This window comes from Clinocottus analis, unplaced genomic scaffold (assembly GCF_023055335.1).
Source record: "Clinocottus analis isolate CAN_PGR_092001 unplaced genomic scaffold, fCliAna1.0.p SCAF_25, whole genome shotgun sequence".
NCBI classification, from domain to species: Eukaryota; Metazoa; Chordata; class Actinopteri; order Perciformes; family Cottidae; genus Clinocottus; species Clinocottus analis.
This window is the reverse complement of record NW_027175987.1, coordinates 6,264,362-6,287,756: the sequence shown is the minus strand read 5'-3', so window position 1 is coordinate 6,287,756 and position 23,395 is coordinate 6,264,362. Positions and strand designations below refer to the sequence as shown.

The 23,395-nt window shown below is 39.7% G+C and overlaps 1 protein-coding gene across 2 annotated transcripts in view; it reads right to left on the bottom strand.

Moving 5' to 3' along the window:
- negr1 (neuronal growth regulator 1) overlaps window positions 1–23,395 on the bottom strand; it is a 138,010-nt gene that overhangs the window by 68,322 nt on the left and 46,293 nt on the right. For both annotated transcript variants that reach the window (XM_068591272.1, XM_068591273.1), the window contains exon 3: window positions 998–1,123. In XM_068591272.1, coding sequence (XP_068447373.1) covers window positions 998–1,123 — 126 coding nt within the window. The remainder of the gene's footprint in view (window positions 1–997; window positions 1,124–23,395) is intronic.

Genomic DNA, 23,395 nt, shown 5'->3' with positions numbered 1-23,395 from the left:
AATGGAAGAGTACAACTATAGGAGTGAGAAGAAAGAACATTTAAGAAGAAATATATATATTTAATATGTATATATATATATATATATATATATATATATATATATATATATATATATATATATATATTAATACGTATTTAACATATGGACACATTTTTCCCAGGATACATCTGTCTTAAAAGGGGATATCTTTTTCATTTGATGATTTCATTACTGAGGGTAAAACCCTATGGGGTTCTTTAGATACGGTCATACTGGCAGGCAGAAACTAAGCCATTCAGCTAGCTAATAGATATATTAATATTAATTTTATGTTAAATGGTCTTCTGACCATTTCCCATTATGCCATACACCAGAGTAGTCTACAGAGCTCCCTAGGTTTATTCTTTTGAATTTGATTACTTTTAAAAATGTGAATGCACATGATGGTGGTGTAATGATTCAAGAAACTCATTGAAATTACTTAAAGAACATAATAAAATCAGTTTAAGTTTACTGCACACAAGTTAGTCTATATCATCTGTATGCAAGTGCTACTATGTAAAACACGTGTTTGTCCAGTGGTATTTTCTTATGGAGTGAGACTGAGGCAGAATGTGGTTTGCTAAATCATAACATTGATTTATGCCGTTGTTATTGAAAGTGTACTCACATGTTTAATACTGTATAAGTGAGTTAACGGCTCTGTTTTTTTTTTCAGGAGCTCAATATATTTCCAGGTCTCCCCGTCTCCATGATACTGTTTGTCTACTTGAATATATTATACATCCATTCATTCATTCCTTCTCCCTTCTTGTGCGAAGAATATATCCAACCTCATCCATGTCTTGCTTCATCCCTTCCCCCTTCCATCTCTTTATCTGCAACAAAACTACCAGTCCTCTCTCGTCCTCAATCTATCACCTATTGATCCTGTCCTTGCCTCCTTGTTTCCTCTCTCAATTCATTTATCCACCCATTCATTAGCATAGGTATGCGAGAGGTGACGTGAACTCACCTAATGGGGTTATGTGTCTCCAGGAAATGCTTGGCTCGGGTTTCCCACTGGCTGTACAGATGAGCGACACATTGCTGCCCTCGTTAACCGTGATGTCAGAGGAAATGTCATATATCTTGGGAGGAACTAGAAAAACAGAAAAGCATACAGACACAAATCAGAAAAGCATACAGACACACATCAGCATTTCAAATCTGCAACCTCTGGCTCGTTTACCAACATTCAATTCAATTCAATTCAGTTTATTTTGTATAGCCCAAAATCACAAATAGAAGATTTGCCTCGGAGGGACTTTACAATCTGTACACATGACACCCCTGCCCCAGGACCTCACATCGGATCAGGAAAAACTCCCCCAAATAAAGATAGAACCCTTTCACAGAGTGAAAGGAGAATAAACCTTCAGTAGAGCAACAGACGAGGATCCCTCTCCCCGGATGGACAGAAGCGATAGATGTCATGTGACCAGAATGAGCAACGTAACAGAGTTACAGCACATTACATAAATATGATATCATCAGTATGTAATATTACATTTCATAGAAAGGTATTGTGGATGTCTTATCTAGTGAGACCTGGTCTGTGTTTCAGTTTTGAGCAAGGAGATACGTTACATATACTTAAATGACCCCTGACTGGGTAACATCACACTATGTAAAACTGCTGCATCAGTTTCTGTCTCTTTCAGAATGACCCCTCTGATAGTGTGTGATATACTTTAAATCAAGAAAAATGGGAATTATTTTATCTATCTATTCATTTTTACCCATGAACATTGCAAAAAGCTAAAATGTGGTGCTGTTGACTGAGGTCACAATAAAATCATTTATTGACTAAGTACATTGGACATACAAGGAATTTGAGTTGGTGAAAGGTGCATAACAATAAACATAGACATATGTTTATAGAGTTTTGTTTTATAGAGTAAAACAATAAAAACAATACAAATAAAAATACAATAAAAACAATAATAGATAAATATGGGAAACAACAAACAGACAACAGTAATTTAGAACACATATATATATATATATATATATATATATATATATATATATATATACATATATATATATATATATATATACATATATATATATATATATATATATGTATATATATATATATATATATACATATATATATATATATGTATATATATATATATATATATATATATATATATATATATATATATATATATATATATATATTATAATAGTGGCAAGTGCATTTTAATAAGAAAACCACGAACAACTTCAATGACGACATACAGTCGTGAAAAACTGGAACAATAGAATAAAACAACCTAATAGAAGATCTTATGAGAAACAGCGCTTTGCCCCTCGCACCTTACTTTATGCATTATTGTACGTGTAGAAATGGAGTTGGACTTGCCCTGAATGCTTGAGACCATGGCAATGGATATAAATTGGTCCTCTATTGGTTGCTAACATGTCAGTTAACATAGCTTGATAGCAGACGTTAACGAGGCAGTAAAACAGGGTCATAGGCATGATTCATTTGTGTTTATAGTTAGACGTGTAAATATATCACGAGCAGTGATTAAGCTGTTGACCGTAACTGTGTTTAGCATTTCGTGACAGAGCTTGACAGTCAGTTAGTATCACCCACAAAGGTTTAGATTGGGTCAGTCAATTCTCAAACCGCTATACACAAGAACAAAACCAGACCGGTTTGAATTACTCAACAAAACAAGTGGGCAGTGATTCATAGGCCTGGTACCAGACTTCACTTTAGGCGATGTGGAAGCTGTGCATCATGAATCCATAAAGCCCTGTAGAGCATATTTCCGAGAAAAGAAAAGTAAAGTTCTTTTCTACTGAGGGCAGCTCATCATCGGTCCCTGCTGGACATCACTTACAATCATAATTGACAAGTTTCTGAGCACTTAAATCCTCTTGAAGGTTTGATGTTAAAAGCTTCGGTATTTAGGCTGCTCCAAACGCACACATACACACACGCAGCCATCCACAAAAGGCATTTAGACACATTTAACTGAGCGCACATACAAGCATATGGGTGTACGTGCGCACGCATACGGGCTTATCAGACACTATTTTAATCTGCAAGATTTGAATCTCCAAGGGAGCGTTTATGCAGTGGACTGTGCCATACAGTAATGGCTTCTCAGTCGTCTGGGACTTCCAACTATTCGACCCTCTGATCCCTCCTGCTGCCTGCTTCAAAACTAACAAAGGAAAAGTTGATTCAACAATTTCCAAAATTCCTTTTAAAACCCACCAACACTTTTTTATTGAGTCAGGTGTTCTCTTTTATCATTGAGTTATGTCCAGTTTCCATGCAGACGCCACCCTCTTCACTCTATTATGAACAACAATACAGAGGATGTGACTTAGAACATACAGTATGAATAATGACAATATCTACAATATGCTTTTTACTGATTTTGAATTACTTTACTGTTCTTGGCCGCGTTTCTCAGATTCGTTAAGACGCTCTTAAGCGCTAAGAGCGTCTTAGGAGCGCTCTAAGAGCGCTGTAAAAGAACGACATGTTTCCCAGAGTCGTTCTTAGCTTAAGACGCTCTTTCACTAAGAAGCAAACGTAAGATCGGTCTGACCCACTCTTAAAGCCTTCTTAGAGACCAATGCTCACTGCAGCCGCATCAGGGAAAGTTATATCTGACACTTAAAGGAATACTAAAACCATCAGAATGATGAATGTGCGCCCACAGCTGCAGAAACTGACGCAAGAAAAATTATAGCATAAAAATAAAAATAACGACATCAAAATACAGAATTGCACATGTGTTACTGTAGGTACATAAATAAAATTAATCATCATTACTATCACTTATTACGTTCACAAACAAACGCATTCGGCATCTGCATATGAGTTTACGTTATAAAACAGTAACAACCCTGTGGTATTTTACAGATATCAGGGACTCTGACAGGTGTAACTGAACTCGGCTGGAACCTCATCAAGAGACGCTCCAAGATGTTGCTGAAGTCCACGCGTGAGCGATACCACGGCTGCAATACAGCATATTCTCGCTGCTAACCAACGGCGTTGCCGTGCGCGAAGCCAGATAGTTACAAATGCATATGAGCGTCAGCACTTCTCTTCACTTAATGTGCTGTCGGACCGGGCTGTCCAGTCCAAGTATCGGCTTCCCGGTGTGGAGATCCAACGCCTCGTCACACTAGTGTCTCACTCTCCACACATCCAGAGGCCAACCCGCTGCAATGTTGCCCTCGGGCCGGAGGTACAGCTCCTGGCTGCGCTGCGTTTTTACGCAGTGGGGAGCTTCCTGGAGGTGGTGGGGGACGGCACCAACCTCAGCAAGGCATCGGTTTCATGGCAGTCGTGACACCGATCCTCCTGCGCCATGCCCGGACACACATCAGAATGCCCACCACACGGGACGAGGTCCGTCAGGTCCACCGTGGATTTCATGCCATGGCTGTATCCCCGGGTGATTGGTGTCGTGGATGGCACACACACACACACACACACACACGCGTGCACGCGTAGCATAATTGCACCTGTGTGTGGGGACCACAGGGTGTTGTGTGTGTGTGATTTATGCGCTGATAAAGTGGTGGGTGATCGATTTGCCTGGCATTGATTGATTTAGTTTCAGCAACACGGCGGTGGACAGCTCCAACTAAGAGCGTCTTAGGAAGCTTCTTTGGCGAGATCTTAAGAAGGCAGTTAAGAACGCGTCTGGGAAACACTCGTATCATAGCGCTCCTTCTTAGCCGAATCTTCTTTCGAGCCTTCTTAAGTCGTTAAGAACGATGAAATCTGGGAAACGCGGCCCTTGTCTTCCCCACTATAGTATTGTACAATGGTGTTAAATCAAATAAATAAACTACACTAAAAATACATATTTGTTGTCTGGACCCACTACTGCACCACTACTCATTAACAATGCCCTATAACCTGAATGCAATGACTTTATAGGCACTAATTGTATATGAAGAGCAAGTAGCCAACACTTAAATAAAAGATGGTGCATCATTAAAAACATCCAAACTCATATAGCTGGAACCTTTTTGGCAAATGATACCACTTAAGCCTGTTTTGACCCAGCCACATAGGCGCAGCTCTCAATGACATGAGAGGCAATCACTGGCGTTCTGTTTTGAGGGGGCATAGGCGTTGTCTTTGATCAGCAGATCTGGATCTAAATGAGATGAAAGTGGTGGACCTTCAGTGGGCGAGGACCGGAGGCGATGTTGAATCTAGGTTATTGGTTGTCAGACTTCTGTGTTTACTTGCTGTAGGACCCCACTGTTGACACATCTCCTTGGTGTCTGATAGCACAAAATTGAAAATGTTGGGGTTGTCGACTGATCCTATCTCTCCCTGGCAGGGACTGAGAGGTTTTCAAAAGTTCAGATAAAGAGCCCTCAGTTTTCTAGCTCAAAGCTACTGTAGCTAAGTTGCTTTACTGTAAAACACTGTTTGTTCCAACAGAGAATAACAAAAAGTCATGGAAGCAGAATAAAAGATCAATAGAAATCAGTCAAACTTTAGAAACAGGGGCATGTCCGTGAAGAACACCACAGCACTTCGAGAAGTGAGGCTGTGGTTACACTCGCCTTTTCAATGCCACTTTAATCGTCCAATCATGCTAGGATGAATTAACTGTCAAGTCTGTAGGCTCTGAGATCGACCCTCGCTCGCATTGACCATTGTTCTCCATGAGGCTTGGACGCCATGTGGACAAAATCTGGAAAAACACAACACGTTGACTTGCATGTGTCATAAATCTAAATGTACTGCTCACTGTTGCATATAAAGTATGTATTATTATGTCGGGGATGGTGAATGAGTGACAGAGGCGCTTTGGACACAGCTAATGCCAAAGCAAAATATGATTCTGCCATCTGCCGTCCCTCATTAACAAAAAAACAAACATCCTAAACAATATCTTGTATAAGTGAGAGTCTTGTTGCTAAGTTACAGTGCCGAGACATTGCAAGCATTGAGGACCATAGTAGGGACACTTCATATTGAGGGCTGAAGGGGTTTTTTATTTGGCAAATAACAATTAAAAATGTATATTTACTAATGAGGGAATCAAGTTACCAAGTGGCTGTGGAAGTGTTCAGTTTATTTCTACCTTTCAGTGTCTTTGGATTCTGTAGACATACTGTATATCTGGCAGTTCCTCAGAAAGCAGCACAGTAAATACTTAAACCCAACCAATGTGTGACAGTGTGCTTTAAGTGCCAATTTTATATTGTTTTATTCCAATTATTGGCATACAGTTGAAGTGTTAAAGGTAATCAGATTCCCTTTTATTTCCCTTTATTTGCAGCTGATGTGACATCTATGTAAGATAAGGACCCAAACCCAGAGATGATTAAGTATCAGATTAAGTATCAATATGCCTAAACAACATTGTTAATAGTATCTCATTATGAAAGAGTTTTAATTTATTTAAAAACTTTCTTAAAAACTGTTCAATATTAAGAGAGATCTATTCATTTACTTTCTGGTGGAGAAAGAGCTGGCCTCCTGCGTCCATCGTTTCCACAATCTGCCTACCAACACTTAAATCAGCGTGTTGTAGCTCAACACACAAAACCCAAGAGTAAAAATGACAAATCACCTTTTTGCAAGAGGTTATAACCGGACTATTACTTGACTCTGAACAGTTGCCAGGCAACCAGCAAAGATTCCAGTAAGTTTCTGCTCTCTCGGCAAGAAATAGTCTGGCACATAACCCCCTGAAGAACTAAAGGGTTTCTATACTTTTTGTACCGATTAAATACATAAAATATAACATGCTAAGTGATTTTAACAGGTTCTGGTAGTCAGATTTGTGGCTGTGAGACAGAGCCAGGCTAGCTGTTTCCTCCTGTTTTCAATCTTTGTGGTAAGCTAGCTACTGGAAATAGCTTCTGTATGTCGCTTCATATATTTAATGGGCGGATATGGGAGTCATTCATCTTCTCATCTAATTCTCTGCCAGGAAGCAAATAAGTGTGCTTTCTAAAATGTGAAACTTAAAAAAAAATAATAAAAAAAAGCCTTTCGTCAAGAATTTCCTTCAAATCAAGTTGAGTGTTTTGCCAAACTGGTGCCTTCGACAGTTACTGTTTGTGACTACAACAACATCTTAATACGATGAAGTTAGAGGAAGACTGTGGACATGTCTGAGGAGAAAATTATTCACATGGATGTAAGTCCCTGCAGTGAAATGCCTTTTAGACATTAGTGAGATTGCTTCCAACGATGGTGAGATTGCCATCGTTGCAGGCAATCTCACTTGCCTATTTCTTGGTTACCACATTACCATGAAAGCCTACAAAGACCCCCACCATAATTCTTCTTTTCAAGGGTGCATCTCTCTGAGTGCCACATTTGATCCTTTTTACAACTCCTCTGCCTCTTTAAACCTTAGAAACGGACGTAATTGTACTCCCTCTTGAACAACAGATCATTATAACCCATCTCTCAATACCTACACACATCTCGTCGTTTTATTTAGGTGCTAATTTAGTAACCACGCTATGATTGTCGTGTTTGCCCATTCCTCACTAATTTCCCCTTCTCCAGCGCTGCGGGAGGTGCTGAGAGTGAGCTGCCACAGCTGATCTGGGCTGCGTCATCTTGCTGGTGGCAGACACCTCGGGAGAATAAATAAGCCTCTAATGACGCCACCTTGAATTACCGAAATGCTTACAGCTGCACTATTAAAATGCAGGGATTTTCTTCTGAGGCTGCAAAGTAGGATGCACACAACTGGCCCCTTCTATAAATTCTGACAAGTCTCTCCAGAATGACTTCTGCTACCAAATTGCAGGACCCCATTACTGACTAAACCTACTGCCATCCAGCTTTCCAATTAGAGCACAGAGGGGAAGCCCGGACACTTGTTGTAATGGATGGCGGTATGGGTGGTGAGGAGATTCAGAGAGAGGCAGAGAAAAGGCGAGAAATGCCTGCTTCATTTTGCTGTAATTCAAATACTTAATTTATCCGTTGTCATCCTACACACAGAAATGCACAAAGGTGTTGTTACTGCCCCAAGGATCTCCTGTCCAAATGCAATACAATGCTATGGTCTTATTAAAATCAGATGCATACTGATCTGAAGACTGATCATGCTTAATCAACAACATGAAGCACTTTGAAATTGGATTAGGGACAGATTTCAGTTTTAATTTTCAGCTTTGTTTGATACAGTGAACAAATCCTGAGGCGATCTCTGAATAGCTCCTTGCAATTCTAAACAAACCAACTCCAAAGCTTCCATAAACTGCAGGTTGTTTGATGTAACATTGATATTGATGGATCATAATATGAACCTGTAAAATATACATGTGTTTGCAGGGTGTAATATAAACCTCAGTAATGAGACAGTTCCTACGCAGCTATTCCTAAAGGTTTTCAATTCCCTTTCCTCTCTGTAGGCAGCGAGATAGAACCAACTTCCAGCCCGTTAATTAGTTGTCAGACAAGGAGACTAAACATAAACAGTGACAGATTGTATTACTCACAGGGATTACCTACCTCTGCTGTGTCATAAAGCAGGTAGAGATAATTTGTAGTTCTCAACTTTTGAAAAAGTTCATCCAAGTAGAAAGAACATTCACTTGGATGAACATCAATACTTGCAAGTTTTTTTTTAAATGACAAAAATACAGAACCTCAGGCCAGAAACCATTTGTACTGTAAAGACGGCTGACTATGTCTTTAATTCGAAGCCCTGAGGCGTAACCAGATGACTTATATGTATCGTACAAACATTTTCAATAGGGCTGCACAGATACCGATACAGATATCGGGTATCTGTCCTATACTGAGCTCATGTAGTCATACTTATAATCATTAAACTACTCCAATACAATCACACCCGAGACCACTTTTTGCATTGTTGTGTACACATGCAGCAACTTTCTCAATAAGTGTCAATGCATCACTTAGTTTAACTGTGAGGTTGGCAGCTGTTTCTGCCAGTGCATTGCAAGTAGGGCTGCAACTAACAATTATTTTAATAATGATTAATCGGTCGATTAATTTTTTCCGATTAATCAATTAATCGGATAAAAAAATAATAATTTTGAAGCATTAATTTGCAACCTTTTATTACAAAAACAGAACTGACAGTGCAAATTCACAGTGCAAACAATCTTAACAATAAAGAATTTCTAAACAAATAAAGAAATACAAATCAGAAAACTTAACAGAATTTGTTTGAACATCAGAACTTGTTCTCTACACTTACGGAGATGCACACTTACAGACACACACGCTCACACATGCACACTCACAGACACACACGCACACTCAGACACACTCACAAACACACACACTCACATACTCACAAACGTACAAACTCAGAACTCGGAGAACAAGAGATGAGAATTCCAGAAGTAACAACTCAATGTATCAACGGATAACTTACGGACTGCACTCTACCGAAACAAAGGTTATTAATTAGATATCGAACTACAAATCCCAGCAACACTTCCTTTGCATGAAGCCACATTATATCGGACTGTTGAACGCAGGTCTGCACCCCGTTGCTTCTCTTGAAGCCTCCACAGTATTTAAAAACAAAGACGTTATCTAACCCAACAGCGCGGCTCAAACACGGAGAATGAACGACTAGCTAGCGAGCTAACGACAACGGTTAGCTAGCTGTTAAGTTAATGTACACGCAACGCGACTATGCAGTGACATACGAGATACAATAGGCTGCAGAACCTCCTAGACCTTCTGTCTGCTGCGCTCCTATCTACTCAACTGTTTTGTTCAATACTCAAATCTCCGCTACTTATTGAGTGGCTTAATAATCGCGCGACACAATGAATCAATCATAAAATTCGTTGCCAACTTTTTTAATAATCAATTTTATCGATTTGTTATTGCAGCCCTAATTGCAAGCCCAGAATAACATTGGCAAGCATTTGAGAGAGACAAAGAGAGAGAGAGAGAGAGAGAGAGAGAGAGAGAGAGAGAGAGAGAGAGAGAGAGAGAGAGAGGAGAGAGAGAGGGAGAGAGAGAGATTGTGAGAGAGAGAGAGAGAGAGCGAGAGAGAGCGAGAGAGAGAGAGAGAGAGAGCGAGAGAGAGAGAGAGAGAGAGAGAGAGAGCGAGAGAGAGAGAGAGAGAGAGAGTGAGAGAGAGAGAGAGAGACTGGGAAAAGAGCGGTCTTTTACGCTTTCACTATAGTAGAAATAACCACTAGTTCGACTATACTTCTTGTGGAAGTCACAAAAACGTCGGAATATCAAACGCCCTCCAGTTTTGGTTCATAACACCATCCGTAGCCGCACGCAGCTCGGTGAATTTTACCGATTATTATTATTACTGTAAAACTAGTGATGTGAATCAAGAAAAAGTCACATGCACAGAGTGCCTTCGAGTTGTGTCTGCACCGCATTGCAATACAACTTATTTATTTAACCACCTCAAAGGGCTAAAGGTAACGCTAACGGTACCGCAATGAATCTCCGTCCATGTGCAACGTCAACACAGACAAACATACCGCGACCCTGCATTGCGTATCCGTCCACCTCCCAAGGGGATGTCACAGCTGTCGAGTATTTTTATTTTTGGTAAACATTGAATTCATATTTTGCACTTGATTTTGGGTAAATATTTGATTCATATTTTGGCCTTTATTTTTGTAAAGATTTTACTCGTATTATGATGCAAATACATATACATTTCAATATTAAGCAGAATGTAACACAATTATGGAAGTAGAAGCAGTGTTATCGTTAATTTAAAATGTTAAAGTACAATAAAAAGATTTTCCTAAAATTATTGAATGATTGTAATAAATAATCGTGATCTCAATATTGATCAATATGATCGTGATTATGACTTTGGTCATAATCGAGAAGTCCTACTAAGATGTCAGTCCCCTTTGACTTGAGAGAGAGAAGTAAGCAGTTATGTTATATCTGTAAATGTAATAGTTTGGTTTACGGTTTATTTGTTGATGAATAAATGGTACAAACCTCAAGACCCAAGCCAACCCTGCATGTCTTGCTTGCCACCTGCTGATTAAAGTGAAGGGTGTTTGCCCCAAAGTTTACGACAACAAAGGCCCAGGCTCACTTAAGGTGGGCTGAACTCCCTCAGTTGAATGTTAAAATGTCAACAGCATCATGTTGTAAATTCAAAGTCATTGTTAGTACTGTTATCGCTTATAAATAACTGTATTAAGAAAAAATATACGTTGGCCCAATTATTAAGGAAAGGGTGTTTTTTTTTTTTTATAATTAAGAACATTCAGCAGCTGACTCACAGCCCATGCACCTTGAAAATCACTCTAGCTTTAACTCCAATATCACCTGCTGCTCTCTCATACCATTATTAAACACATCAATCTCAATCATTTCCAAAAGAACAACACACACAACCATACTCCAATAATAAAAAGCAATAAAAATGTTTAGAAAAAAAGGATGTTTTCTTTTTCTTTCCATTTATTCAAGCCCAGCAGCAATAGATGAGGTGGACTAAGTGTGGGAATGGCCAGGCCGAGACATAAAACCTCATCAGCCTTTATTGCTTGTCTGTTGTTGGCATCTCTTCATATTCTAAGATCTCCTTGCGGCTAAGATGTTGGGTAGGTTAATAAAGAATTGAGATGTGAGAAGTAGCACCAGACAGCAAATGGCAAAAGACACAAATAGATTCCCAGCAAGTGCACATTAGCTGATGAACATTATTTCATAATGGTATCATTATCTATGATGAATCCAGTGATGTACCCTATTAATGTACTGCAGAAATTCACCAGCGGGTCCAATGATAGTGTGTGATAGCGTGGGAATGTATGAAGATAACAGTATATCAGTTCCAACTTCAACCGATCAGGGATTGGTGTTTTTTAATTAACAATTTGTGTTATATAACACAATTGCAAAGTGTTGTGTTTAACATAGGATTCCTCTGTAGTTGTTTTTTTCATGTTAGTGTGACTTAGTTGGTATTTTTGTTGCTGCATCTTTTTAAGGGCAATGAACCGTATCATTGCAAATACACTTGGCATAAATTCTAACAATAAAATCTATGACATTACTTTAGCTGTAACCCTGAAGTTGTAGTCTACTCTCAGTTTATAGCTCTTTTTTGTGTGCTTCATGGCAGCATTCCTGTCTCTGACTGAAACAGAAATGACCTTAATGCTATGGTAACAATAATGTACTGGTGAGGTACTAGCTTGGAGAAAGAAAAAAAAAATCATTGGACAATTCAACATTGAGGCTTCAAAAAGGCCCCTGCAATGTACAGACGCTGTACAGACAAGTAATAAAGACCCCTATCCAACCAATGCCATGATTACGTCACAATGTTAGAGAGACGCCAAACAAAGGGAAACTGGAGGCATACTCAAATCAAACTTAATACACAAAAAAATCAGCTTGCTGTATTGTTGGGTGCTATAATTAATACCCCATACATTTGAGAAGCTAAATTGTGAGGCTCTAACAAGCTACGATATCAGCAAAGCATTTCAGAGATACTGATTAAATAGTGCTAATGGTTTCGCTTAGCCTTGTGATGACCTCCTCAGCCATGGTCATGGCTGCTGTACTGTGGATAGCGATATTATCTGAGAGATGGAGCGACATGTTAATAACAGTCAAACATAGAGAGAACAAGGCATGGCCTGTTGTTAGGATTATTTTTTGCAATCAGTACAGCATTAGAGCACAACCAAATTAACAAGCTAACTAGCAGATGGCTAGCTACATAGCTAGCTTGCTAAATTAGCCATGCTTTCATGCAACACCGGTCACAGACAATGATCCATACAAAGTTGTGGATGAAGCAGTAAGACTAGCTTGCTAAAAAGTCATCGCGAGAGGTGGACAAGCTAGCTAGCTAACCAGCCTGCCGTACATATTAAAACTTGCGGCCCTGAGAGAGTGATTGGCTGTACGCATTGTGAAAAACATTTTTCAACCATTATAAAAAAACAAGACAACAAAACTTGCAAAACAGCTAATATGTGCAGTGAATTAAGTTGCCTCCAACTATGCTCCCACCACAAAGAAATATGTCACCATGTTCAGCAACAATAAAAGGGTCCATAGTGAACCAGTTCTCCCATGTTAAAGTTCTTAGTTTGGTTGAAGAGTTTCTGTTGTATGTGTATCTACTGGTCATCATAATAATAACCTGCCAGCCATTTCATCGGCACTAACTGCTGATCAGGCTGAACAATAGAACTAAATAGAATGTTTCACTATTAAGCATGCTGGAAACAAGCTTCTCTCAGAAATCCAGGGAAACTATGAACACCATTTCTGTTCAACTTGTAATTAACCATTAGTTTATGATAATATTCCTGTCATGACCTAATGGTGCAAAAATAACATGCTTCCACAAATGTCACAACCAATACATATGATGAGTAATTGCCAATGAAGTTAACGATGCAGAAAGCGTGATTATGGAGAGCTTGTTACCAATTTCATGCACTTCTGGGGGATTCATGAATTAAAGGAAATCAATTGATGAGAATGAACTTTTCGAAATACCTTGTGAGAGGCAATTAATCTTCAATGGGAGAGCTGCACTGGGCATGTAATTCAAAGATAAGCTATCACCCACTCATTGAAATAGTTTCTAATTTATTCATGCTAATCAGTGTCTTTCAGCCTCAGCATCTTGCTTATGATAAACAAAGTTCCCCAGCATGGGCCACTCGGCTTTTGCTTTCAAAGATGATCACTGTTTTTTCAATTAGCTGTGTGGCATCAAAGTCTTTGATTGGCGCTGCCATGCACAAGGCTTTTTTTCAAATAGTTTATTGTAAAAACACAGACTGTCAGAGGGCAAGCTGCTTTCCAATGACGAAATATCAGCTGGTGACCAAACGACCGTTGCTATGGGTGATCCTCCATGCATCTCAGCTCTCAGCGTGTTTTTGTGAGTCTGTGTGGGTGTGTATGTGAAAACGGATGATCTGATGTGAGAACACAAAGCTCTGTCTCCATCTGTCATTGAGCCTAGATACAGCGCTTAAGGTCAAAGTTCAGACTTTAGAACCCGGGTTGTGATTAACGGGAAGAGAGCAGTTGGCAGCTAAGAGACATGGTCATAGGTCATATAGAGGGAACGTGGCTCAGCGAAGCTTTAGATTGGCTTTGCTCATCAGTTGGCCAGACAAAAGGCTTTTGGCACCATTAGTGTCGTCATTATCTATCAAAATTCAGGGTCCAAATTCAAGCTACATTTCAATGGTCCAACCACACCAGATTAAAGACATTTGTTTCTACAGTATAACCTAATTCATCCTTTGGTGTATACAATGATCATCCACATATAACGACGCAAACTTGCATTTACAGTTTCAGGCAAGGCGTTTTATTGAAAACCTTTTTGCAGGACAAAAACTGTCAACTGTTACTTAAAAATGTCCTTGTCCTTCGAAATATCAGAGTTTCTGCTTTCTCGAGGACCCGTTATCATCGCAATAATAACAAAGCTATTACCTTGAACCAGTATTGGATGGCTCTGATTGTTTGTCAAACTCTCTCTTCTCTCTCAGTCCTGATTTATTTCCTTCATTGGTGAGTCGCATAAGTCCATGACAAATAGCACTGACTGCCAAACAATTCAAGGTTCAAGTGCTGAAGAGGATTAGTGATTCTCAGAGGGTGTGTGCAAGTATCTGTGCAAGTATGTGCACCTGTGCACACCCACAACTATCGACTGCTTTTTTCCCGATCTGCCCCTTTGGCTGGGAGCAGAATATTTGGACCAAACAACGTGTAGCTTATACGGGGAAATGCATACCTGCCCAGAGCTTTGGAAAGGCTAAAGTCATGACTTCAATTAATTGCTCATTATTAAAAACTTTGAGATTGTACTTTGCAGGATACAGATGTTTGTCCTAGCTTTTTGTTTACGGTGTTACTTTAGACTAGAAGTCTGATTGTCCTACTAATGATGTGTATACAGAGCGTCAGTGATCATTATAAGTAAAAAATATTGCTTATTTGCTTGGCCTGGTTTTTGTGTCTTTGATAATACACCCTCTGCCACTCTATGAATCAAGCTGACCATTGGATTCTCGAACAAAGCGTGAGGGCTTCTGCTACTTTCCCCTAATACAGCTACAAGTCAAGGAAGCCAACCGATGGAGGATATCTCTCACTGCTCTTTAATTGCACTTTGGGAACCAGATGAATTTCAGGGATGAGATGGGCTGGCAGCACCCCACTGCTGGTGGTCAGTCCGCATTCTGGGTGATGTATGCAACAGTGCTGGAGGGCCAGGGGGCGCAGCCTGTGTTATTTATCTGCCCAATTTAGGCGAGTGTATCCTCAAGATGCCTGCCAATGTGTCACCCCCAGCAAATGTGTTTCACAGCTATCCTGGTGATAGTGGTATTGTATGATAAACATTGAAGAGAGGGCCATGCTTGGATACAAATAGAAGTGAGAGAACCTATTTATTTGTTCGCAATTTAGACCTCTGAGAACCAACTGTTAAGCACCAGAAAAGCCATGGCCTAACACCACCGGTTGATGGAAATGTTGATTGTTTACACACACTCAGTTTTTATTGTTTGATCTTCTATGGGATTTCCCAGAGTGACCTGCATGTTCAGAATTCAATACAAATCCTCTCAGAAAGGAAATCCAGTTTCTTAAATTTTCTCAGCATAACACACCACCATTTACAAAAGAAGAGGGGCTGAAGAAAGCGTTCGCTCATGTCCGATTGCCTTCTCCTTCATACTTCACGCTTTTCAATTCAGACTTCAGCTGCCTGACTGAAATGAGCATTATCAAAAATAACACTGACACTCATTTTAATTGACATCGGCCTACCTGTAAAACAAGACTGCGACAAGGAAGATTAAGACATTTGTGCCGGCAATTAATGCTTTCAGTTAGTGTACGGAGAGACATCTTTTTAAAACCCATCATCTTACTGGATCAGATACTAATGAAAGCAAGCAATCAGGGCTAATTTCAGAATAAAACTGCAACTAATCATTATTTTCATTATTGATTGATTGCTTAATTAGTTGGACAAAAAAGGAAGATGCTAGAAAACAGTGTAACTAAAGTTCCCCACAGTCTGAGTTTTGTCTGGCCAACAGTCTAATATTGGCAAATTAAAACAGAGGCCGGTGCCAGTGATTTTTAGGCATTTAAGGTCAAACATAAGAACATTTGGTTATCAATAGTTGCATGGAAGCAAACATGGCGAGTAGTCGCATCAGCCTGCATCCAAATATCTGCCCACATGTAATATTACTACTGTTACTGTATTTGAGCGATTTAAACTGGCCTAGCTTTGTCCTCACTGGCAAAACAAAAAAAAAGACCAATTAGCACTTGGTAGGTGGAAATTAGAACATCATACACATTATACATTATGCCAATCTGAATAATGAAATAACAATACAATGGCAACCTAGTGTGATTATCTGGTACCATGTTGTTGTAATGATGGAAAAGATGCTGTCAAAATGAAATCGCTGATTTAACGACTGAAAACTTCTGGTAAGGTTTTATTGGTATATGATTGTGTTTTATTGGTGTATTTACGTGGCTTACCGTCACAATTCTAAAACTGCACCACGACAATTTACTGTGTTTCACTCAATATATACTGCAGAGAGTGGCAACAGAGATGAACATGTCCTGCCCTTTAATCTCATGGTATCCATAAACACAGGCGGGTGCAGAATAAGTTGAAAAAAGGAAGCATAATTAAACTGGGACAGTTTCCAAGACATTTCCCGGGGAGTAAGTCTTTGCATAAACCCCATTACCGTAATCTGAAGCTCATTTTGATGTACAATTGTAAACATGCATCTCAAAGAACAAAGAGTACAAACACATCACTGTGTAATTCACTGTGAGTGAAGTAGGTCCAAAATGATCATGCAGAGAGCAATCAAGCTTTCCATCATGAACCTTTCTGAATCTGAGATGAAGACAACTTCTGTTGAGCTACACTGGTTAAAGGAAATATGATGTACAGCAGTAGTGAGAGTGTAATTGTCTAGCTTTGTGTTAAGCGGTGTCACCTGAAAAGACTATTCCAAGTGCCCAAATAAAAATGCCTGGGTTACTCTCCACTCATGCTGTATCTATTCCCTCTCTAGAGAAGAGAGACGTGAGAGCCGCGTGGCTGATCTTTGTCCTTACTCCTTTTAATTAACCATGGCTAGCATCAGCCATTTCCATGATGAGGACTCACATAAGTGCGAGTGCACAAACACACAATCACCGACCCACTACTGCATGAAGAAGCACACACACAAACACATTATAGAGAAAAGAGATTTACAGGTGCTAAGTTAGGGATTCACACACACACACACACACACACACACACACACACACACACAACTATGATTAGTGGCTAAGTAAATGTCAGGGGTCGTAAAGGCAAATCTGTTCCTTTAGACACACTCACACTCTCTCTACACTTTCCCTGCAATATTCATTGCAGGCCGCATTGTTTTAACGCATTATTATTCCACTGAGACTCTTGAACCACAGTTATTCCAGCTGGGGACAGTAACAGCGATTCACTGGCCTCTTCTCACAGCACTTACAACACATACAGCCATTAGCTACTCTTACTCCAGCGTTATTGGTGTTTCTTCACTTTGATACCACCCAAGTGTTCATTTGTAATTTTTACATTGAAAAACTTACTCTAAACAACATAGTAAGTGGAGCTATAATGCCAGTTTATGCTTATTGTTTATGTACAATTATTTTTGACTGATCTTGCAATTGTGTGATTTGTGAAATTAGAGGGAATACATGTTTACATTATTATTCTCATTTTCATTGAAAAACACATTAAAATGTTGAAGAATTGTGTCATTGAAAACAAAGATGTTTTCCCCAAGTTCGTAGAATACGATGTGAAGACATCTTTCTCATGAAGTCACGATGAATCCATCCTCTGAAGCTTCAAGTTCTGTGCGTGTGAGCCAGAGCACATGGACCAGTCATCGCCCTGTGAGGAGCTGCTGGCAGCTGGCAGGACGCCACACAGAAGCGGTTGTTTGCTCAAAACAACAATGTGTACTTTTTGTTTGGCAAGAGTGTGATTGAGAGGTTCATCCAAACAGCTGCCAAGAATGTTTTGAAAGCGTATGTCCTTTTCCGAACAGTTTCCAATGACGGCTTCTCCTGTGAGGATCACCTGACTTGATGGTCAGGTTAAGAGCACATGTTTCATGACAATGTTTCATATGTAGTAGTATTTTGACAAATATTTCATATACATTCAAATCTCAGAAATATGGCACCTCCCATGATAAAAAAAAAAAGAAAAGAAAACTAAACCGCATTAGGGCATATTATGATTTTGATGAAATGTATTTAGTTGTGCAGCCCCGTGAGGGTAGGACGAAAGGATGAAATGTTTGAATTTTTAGTAGCTTTACCGGTTACTCTATGAGACATATTATTCTGTACATGTAAATCTATTGCGAAAGGGGATTAACGAAGAGGATTAAGCCCAAAAGTATCTGAGTGAACTACAATAATCACTTTGCATATCTTTGAAGAAATAAAGTCGGCCCACCTGTCGAAGGATCCTTGTCCCTGAAGTGGCTCCTCATTGAAAAGCTCGACTTTTTCCGTTGTGCATTTCTTATGACACTTATAGGCTATTATAGTAGATCGCAGGTCTAATAGCAGCTTCCAGTTTCATCTTTGGGTGAGTCACAGAGACTATTAAGAAAATGTTTTAATGCACCCAGCAGTTAATGAGAGATACATACTCATAGCCTATTTAGAATAAACTGATAATTTGCTTGGCCTTATTATACCGTACTCTGTAATTATACTCTATGTCTGTGCTGACATCAAAGAGAGGAGCGCCAACCTGGAGGTTTAACCCTCCATTTCACTTCTTGCTAAGAAACACTCGTCCCACACTGACTCACTCCATGGGCGTGGGCGCTGAGTTTTCAATGTGGATCCGCTCTGATCCATATTAATGTCCAAAGCATTTTCATCAGATACAGGATTATGTCTCACTTTTTTCTTTCTTTTTTTTTTAACTCTATGAAGTACTACACCCCCCCTGAGGCATCTGTAAAGTCTTACATAAAATCCTTAACAGATATACTGCGGTTCATTTCGATAGTTTAGTGGTAAAAGGCATGCTGGCAACATGAACTTTGTATTCATAAAAACCCAATTCGGACTACAAAATGTCAGCAAGATTTCTCTGAGTGAATTTTTAAGCTCAGCATACAGGCCTACAGTTTTCAATGATGAAAGCTTGAAATACATTACCACTGCCCATGTAGGCAGTCATTGCTGAAGAGGAGCGTGCCTCTTTCCCCCACCTCCCTGTGACAAGATATTCTTAGATGAGAAGTGCTGCGCATATTTAATACATTATCACATCTACAATCTTAATTAACAGAGAGGGAGGAAAAAGAATGGCTGCAAAGGAGGAGGGTAGTCCTGTGATGTGTAGACGATGATAGCAATCTATCATTCCTCTGTGTCCTACATCAGATAATGGTCAGGACTATACACTGTAAATAGGTCAGTGTTTACGTGGTGAAGATGAAGATATGCAGATGAAGATCAGGAGTGCAGTAGAATAGTAAAACCACAGAAAGAGAGCTGGGCTTGATGTGGACCAGGAGTCGTCTGTGATGTCACTGATATCAGTTTTACTCAGTAATCAGTGCTTTGCCAGGAGGCAGAACCCACTTAGCTAAATCTTGTTAAGTCAAGCATTTAAAGGAACAGTTGCTTAGCAGGTACCTGCGCCAAATGTACCTGGTGGAAAACATCAACCCTTTTAGTAATTTAGCAGACCCCGATGGCCCTGATGATTATTGCGTTTAGCTGAGATTACCTGAGAGACCCATTTATGCACTGGGAGATCTCAAGCTGTGCCGAGTGATAAACATTTCCACTCTCCAAATGATTCTACAGTTTTTTTTTCTACATTTATGGTTTGTGTGAAATATTGAGTTGAGTCTATCTTTACATCAATAGAAAGAACATTTCAATTCCCTGAGGTCTTTTTTGTATCTGCTGGTGGATCACACTTACTCTCACTTAATGTATTAAATGAATAAAACAAAACCACCACTACCATGTAAAGCATTGCATTTTTTCCCATTTACAACAAGAATGAAAAAATAATATAGTGTATAGTTTTGAATTCCACAAGTTTTTCCCTCCTCATGGGCGCTTATGCGATGAAGCTATGCGGGGGAGGCACAAATGCAAACGTCTAATTTGTTGAAGTGACACAAGGTCTCTGAGGGGGATAAATGTCACACAGATGAAATGATTTGGAGAGATGAGTGTGCAGGAAGTCGTATCTAACCTCCTGCCTTTAATGCAGCAGCATTGTGTTAAGAAGTGTGACGATAACCAGAAATTCCTGCTGCTGTAAGACTCTTGTAATGCTCAGGTGAAGAGAAACCTCATGGGATGTGATTAGAAAGAAATATTTGTGGTTCCAGTGGCGAAAGGAATGGCCATTTCGCACTGTCATTAATAGTTAAGAAGTTTTTGCTGATACAGTGCGGACAAAACAAAGGGAAAAAATGCATGAAAAGTGACTTTAACAGTGGCTTGGCAAGATAATTAAAGTCTATAACTTTCCTGGTCTAAGGACCTTCTCACCCCTGATCAAAAAGTAATTTAGGGACTTATGAAGGATTGTGCTCAGTATATTTTCATCCCCATCATCAGTTAAATAAATTGTTGCATGAAATATATGTATTGGCAGAACTTTGATGACATGACAGAACAGAAAAAATGCCCTCCAGCAGTGCTGACATAGATATACATTCCAGCATAATTACTCGGAGGATGAGCTGGTCAAGGACCCTATCATGCACCGGAAATGGGTTGAGACCATTGCATATTTTCATACATATATACATATACATGTACAGTAATCCCTTCTTGCTCCCATTTTCTTGTTGCTCCTCATACTGCACTGTCTACCAAAGCAAAAGTGCCAAAAAACCAATGCCATGAAATCCTTTTACTTCAACTGTAACATTCGTGTTACAGCATTAATAAATGCTGTATGCTTGGACTGAAAAGCCTAGATTAAAGTGTGCTGCTTTTTTCTTCCCTTTCCTTTCAGCACATGAAAAAAACAGCATGCTCCCAGAAGCATCTGCAACATGACAGAGCTGCTCCCTTGCTGCATCTCTCATCTGTAAAGAAATCCCTCTGTTCTTCATGAGTGGGCTTAAGCATGTGTACACAAGTACCGTACAGTGACAGGTAATGATTCACAACACACAGAGCAAATAAACAAAAGTACAATATGGTTTGCCGTTACGAAGGTGCCACAACAGTGCAGATATGTGGCTTCACACATGAATAAAGAACTGAGAGTGGCTGGCAATATAATGAAGCACAGTTTTTAACTACCTTGAGAACACTATCACAGATGTAACCACAGGCATTCATCAGCTGGCGTGAGTCATCTGTATTTCGACATACTTCCTGCCTGCAGCTCACACTCTGATTCACAGCTCTGTCTCAATGGCTGGCGACCCATTTGCCTGATGACTCCACAGTAGATTTAGATAACGCAAGTATAACACGCCAACAATAAAATAATAAAAGTATTGAAGAATAGGAAACTATGTTCAACTTTCTTTTCATAGCGTTATATTCCCTAATCCTCATCTCAATGACTGTATCTCTTTTTGTTATTTTGTTTTTCCTGTATCACTGTCCAATTATTATTATGGCTTCCAGACTCTCGGTTGTATTTGTGATATGAAGCTTTAAGTATACTGCCGGTTAGGCGTTAAAAAACAAAGTGTTATTTTTAAGCTTTATTTAACTAAATAAAGTGTGTTTCTTTGGAATACAAATGCCTGCTTCACAGTACAAGCGACACCTCTGACTGAATTGTCATCGTGTCACATGTGTGAACCGCAGTGCAACAATTGGTATTTGTAGGTCAAACCGTTGCCAAATTTCAACCACTAGGTCAAATCCATCAGGAATTCTGGGCATCGCAAAACGTATTATAAAGCGGACAGCTGGCACATTAGCTTCAGTTTGATTGTGGCCATATGGCCGGTGGTGAGGCGCTGCCATGACCCGAAACACCCCTGGTAAGATTCCCATTACGGAATGTACTTCAGAAAGGCAACATCTACAAAAACACGATGGTCCTGTAGTGACCATTACTGCCTGCCAAGCAGCTGACTGCAGTTTATCACACGTATATTGAGAGGCACGGCGCACCCCGAATATGACGCTGAAACAGAGGGAAAGTGACATTACCCGCTCACTGTCAGTGGGAATATCATTAATTGTAACTCAGCCTATCTACACTCCACTCACTCTCAGGACTGTACATTAGGAAAGAAGTAGCCCTGTTTTAACAGATGGACAATGAGGCAATGATGACAGCTGGAGCACAATAAGTTACAGGAAACAAGCAAGTGGACATGGATGCTGCATTATATAGCTGGACGGTGATGTTAATGGGGTTTTCAACAGGCAAGTGTGGCTCAGTGGTGCCCAGGATCGTCTTTCAATCAGAGGATCAGCAGTTCGATCCCGGGCGCCGCTAGCCCATGTTGATGTGTCCTTGAGCAAGACACTTAACCCTTGCTCCCGTAGCTGCGCCTTCGAAGTATGAATGGTTAATAATCCTGATGTGGCACCTTGCATGGTGGCTCCTCCCATCACTTTGTGAATGGAGCGCTTTGAGTGGTTTGGAGACTAGGAAAGTGCTGTACAGGTCCATTTACCATTCAATGTAGAGAGTCCCCGGGAACCAAAATGTGGCCATTGGCATTTGTAAAGGTTTGATCTTATCCCGGGGACTCTCTACATTGAAACCCCATCAACAGTGTCTATATAATGCCCCATCCATATCCACTTGCTAACTTTCCTGTAACTTATTGTGCTGTAGCTGTCATCATTGCCTAAATGTCCATCTGTTTAAACAGTGGACCTATCCTAATGTACAGTCCAGAGTGAGTGGAGTGTGGATAGGCTGAGTAAACTCTATTTGGGCACTGGGCAGTTTAAAAACGTAACTAACAGCCAGCAATAACAGATATTGCATTAAGTAAAAATTTGTATTTGGCCAAGGTACATTATACCGTTATCATGACGTGTTGAAATGTAATCTAAAGTAAAAATGTTGGTCAAAGTTAAATAAATGAAAGAGATGTTTTCCCAGCAATATAAAATATATTACTGAGCGTAATTATGACCTGTTTGACTTCCTGTTAATACTCTCTCTAAGCAGCTTATTATACATCTCATCTACTAATCCTCAGCCGCTGTAGTAAGGTACCAGAGTTTGTGATTGTTTAATCTGATAAATACGATTAAGACTGATCTAAATAGTTTCTTTTAATTATGTAGGAAATGCAAGATGAATGCTCTGTCATCTCAGTACAGTCATGTCAC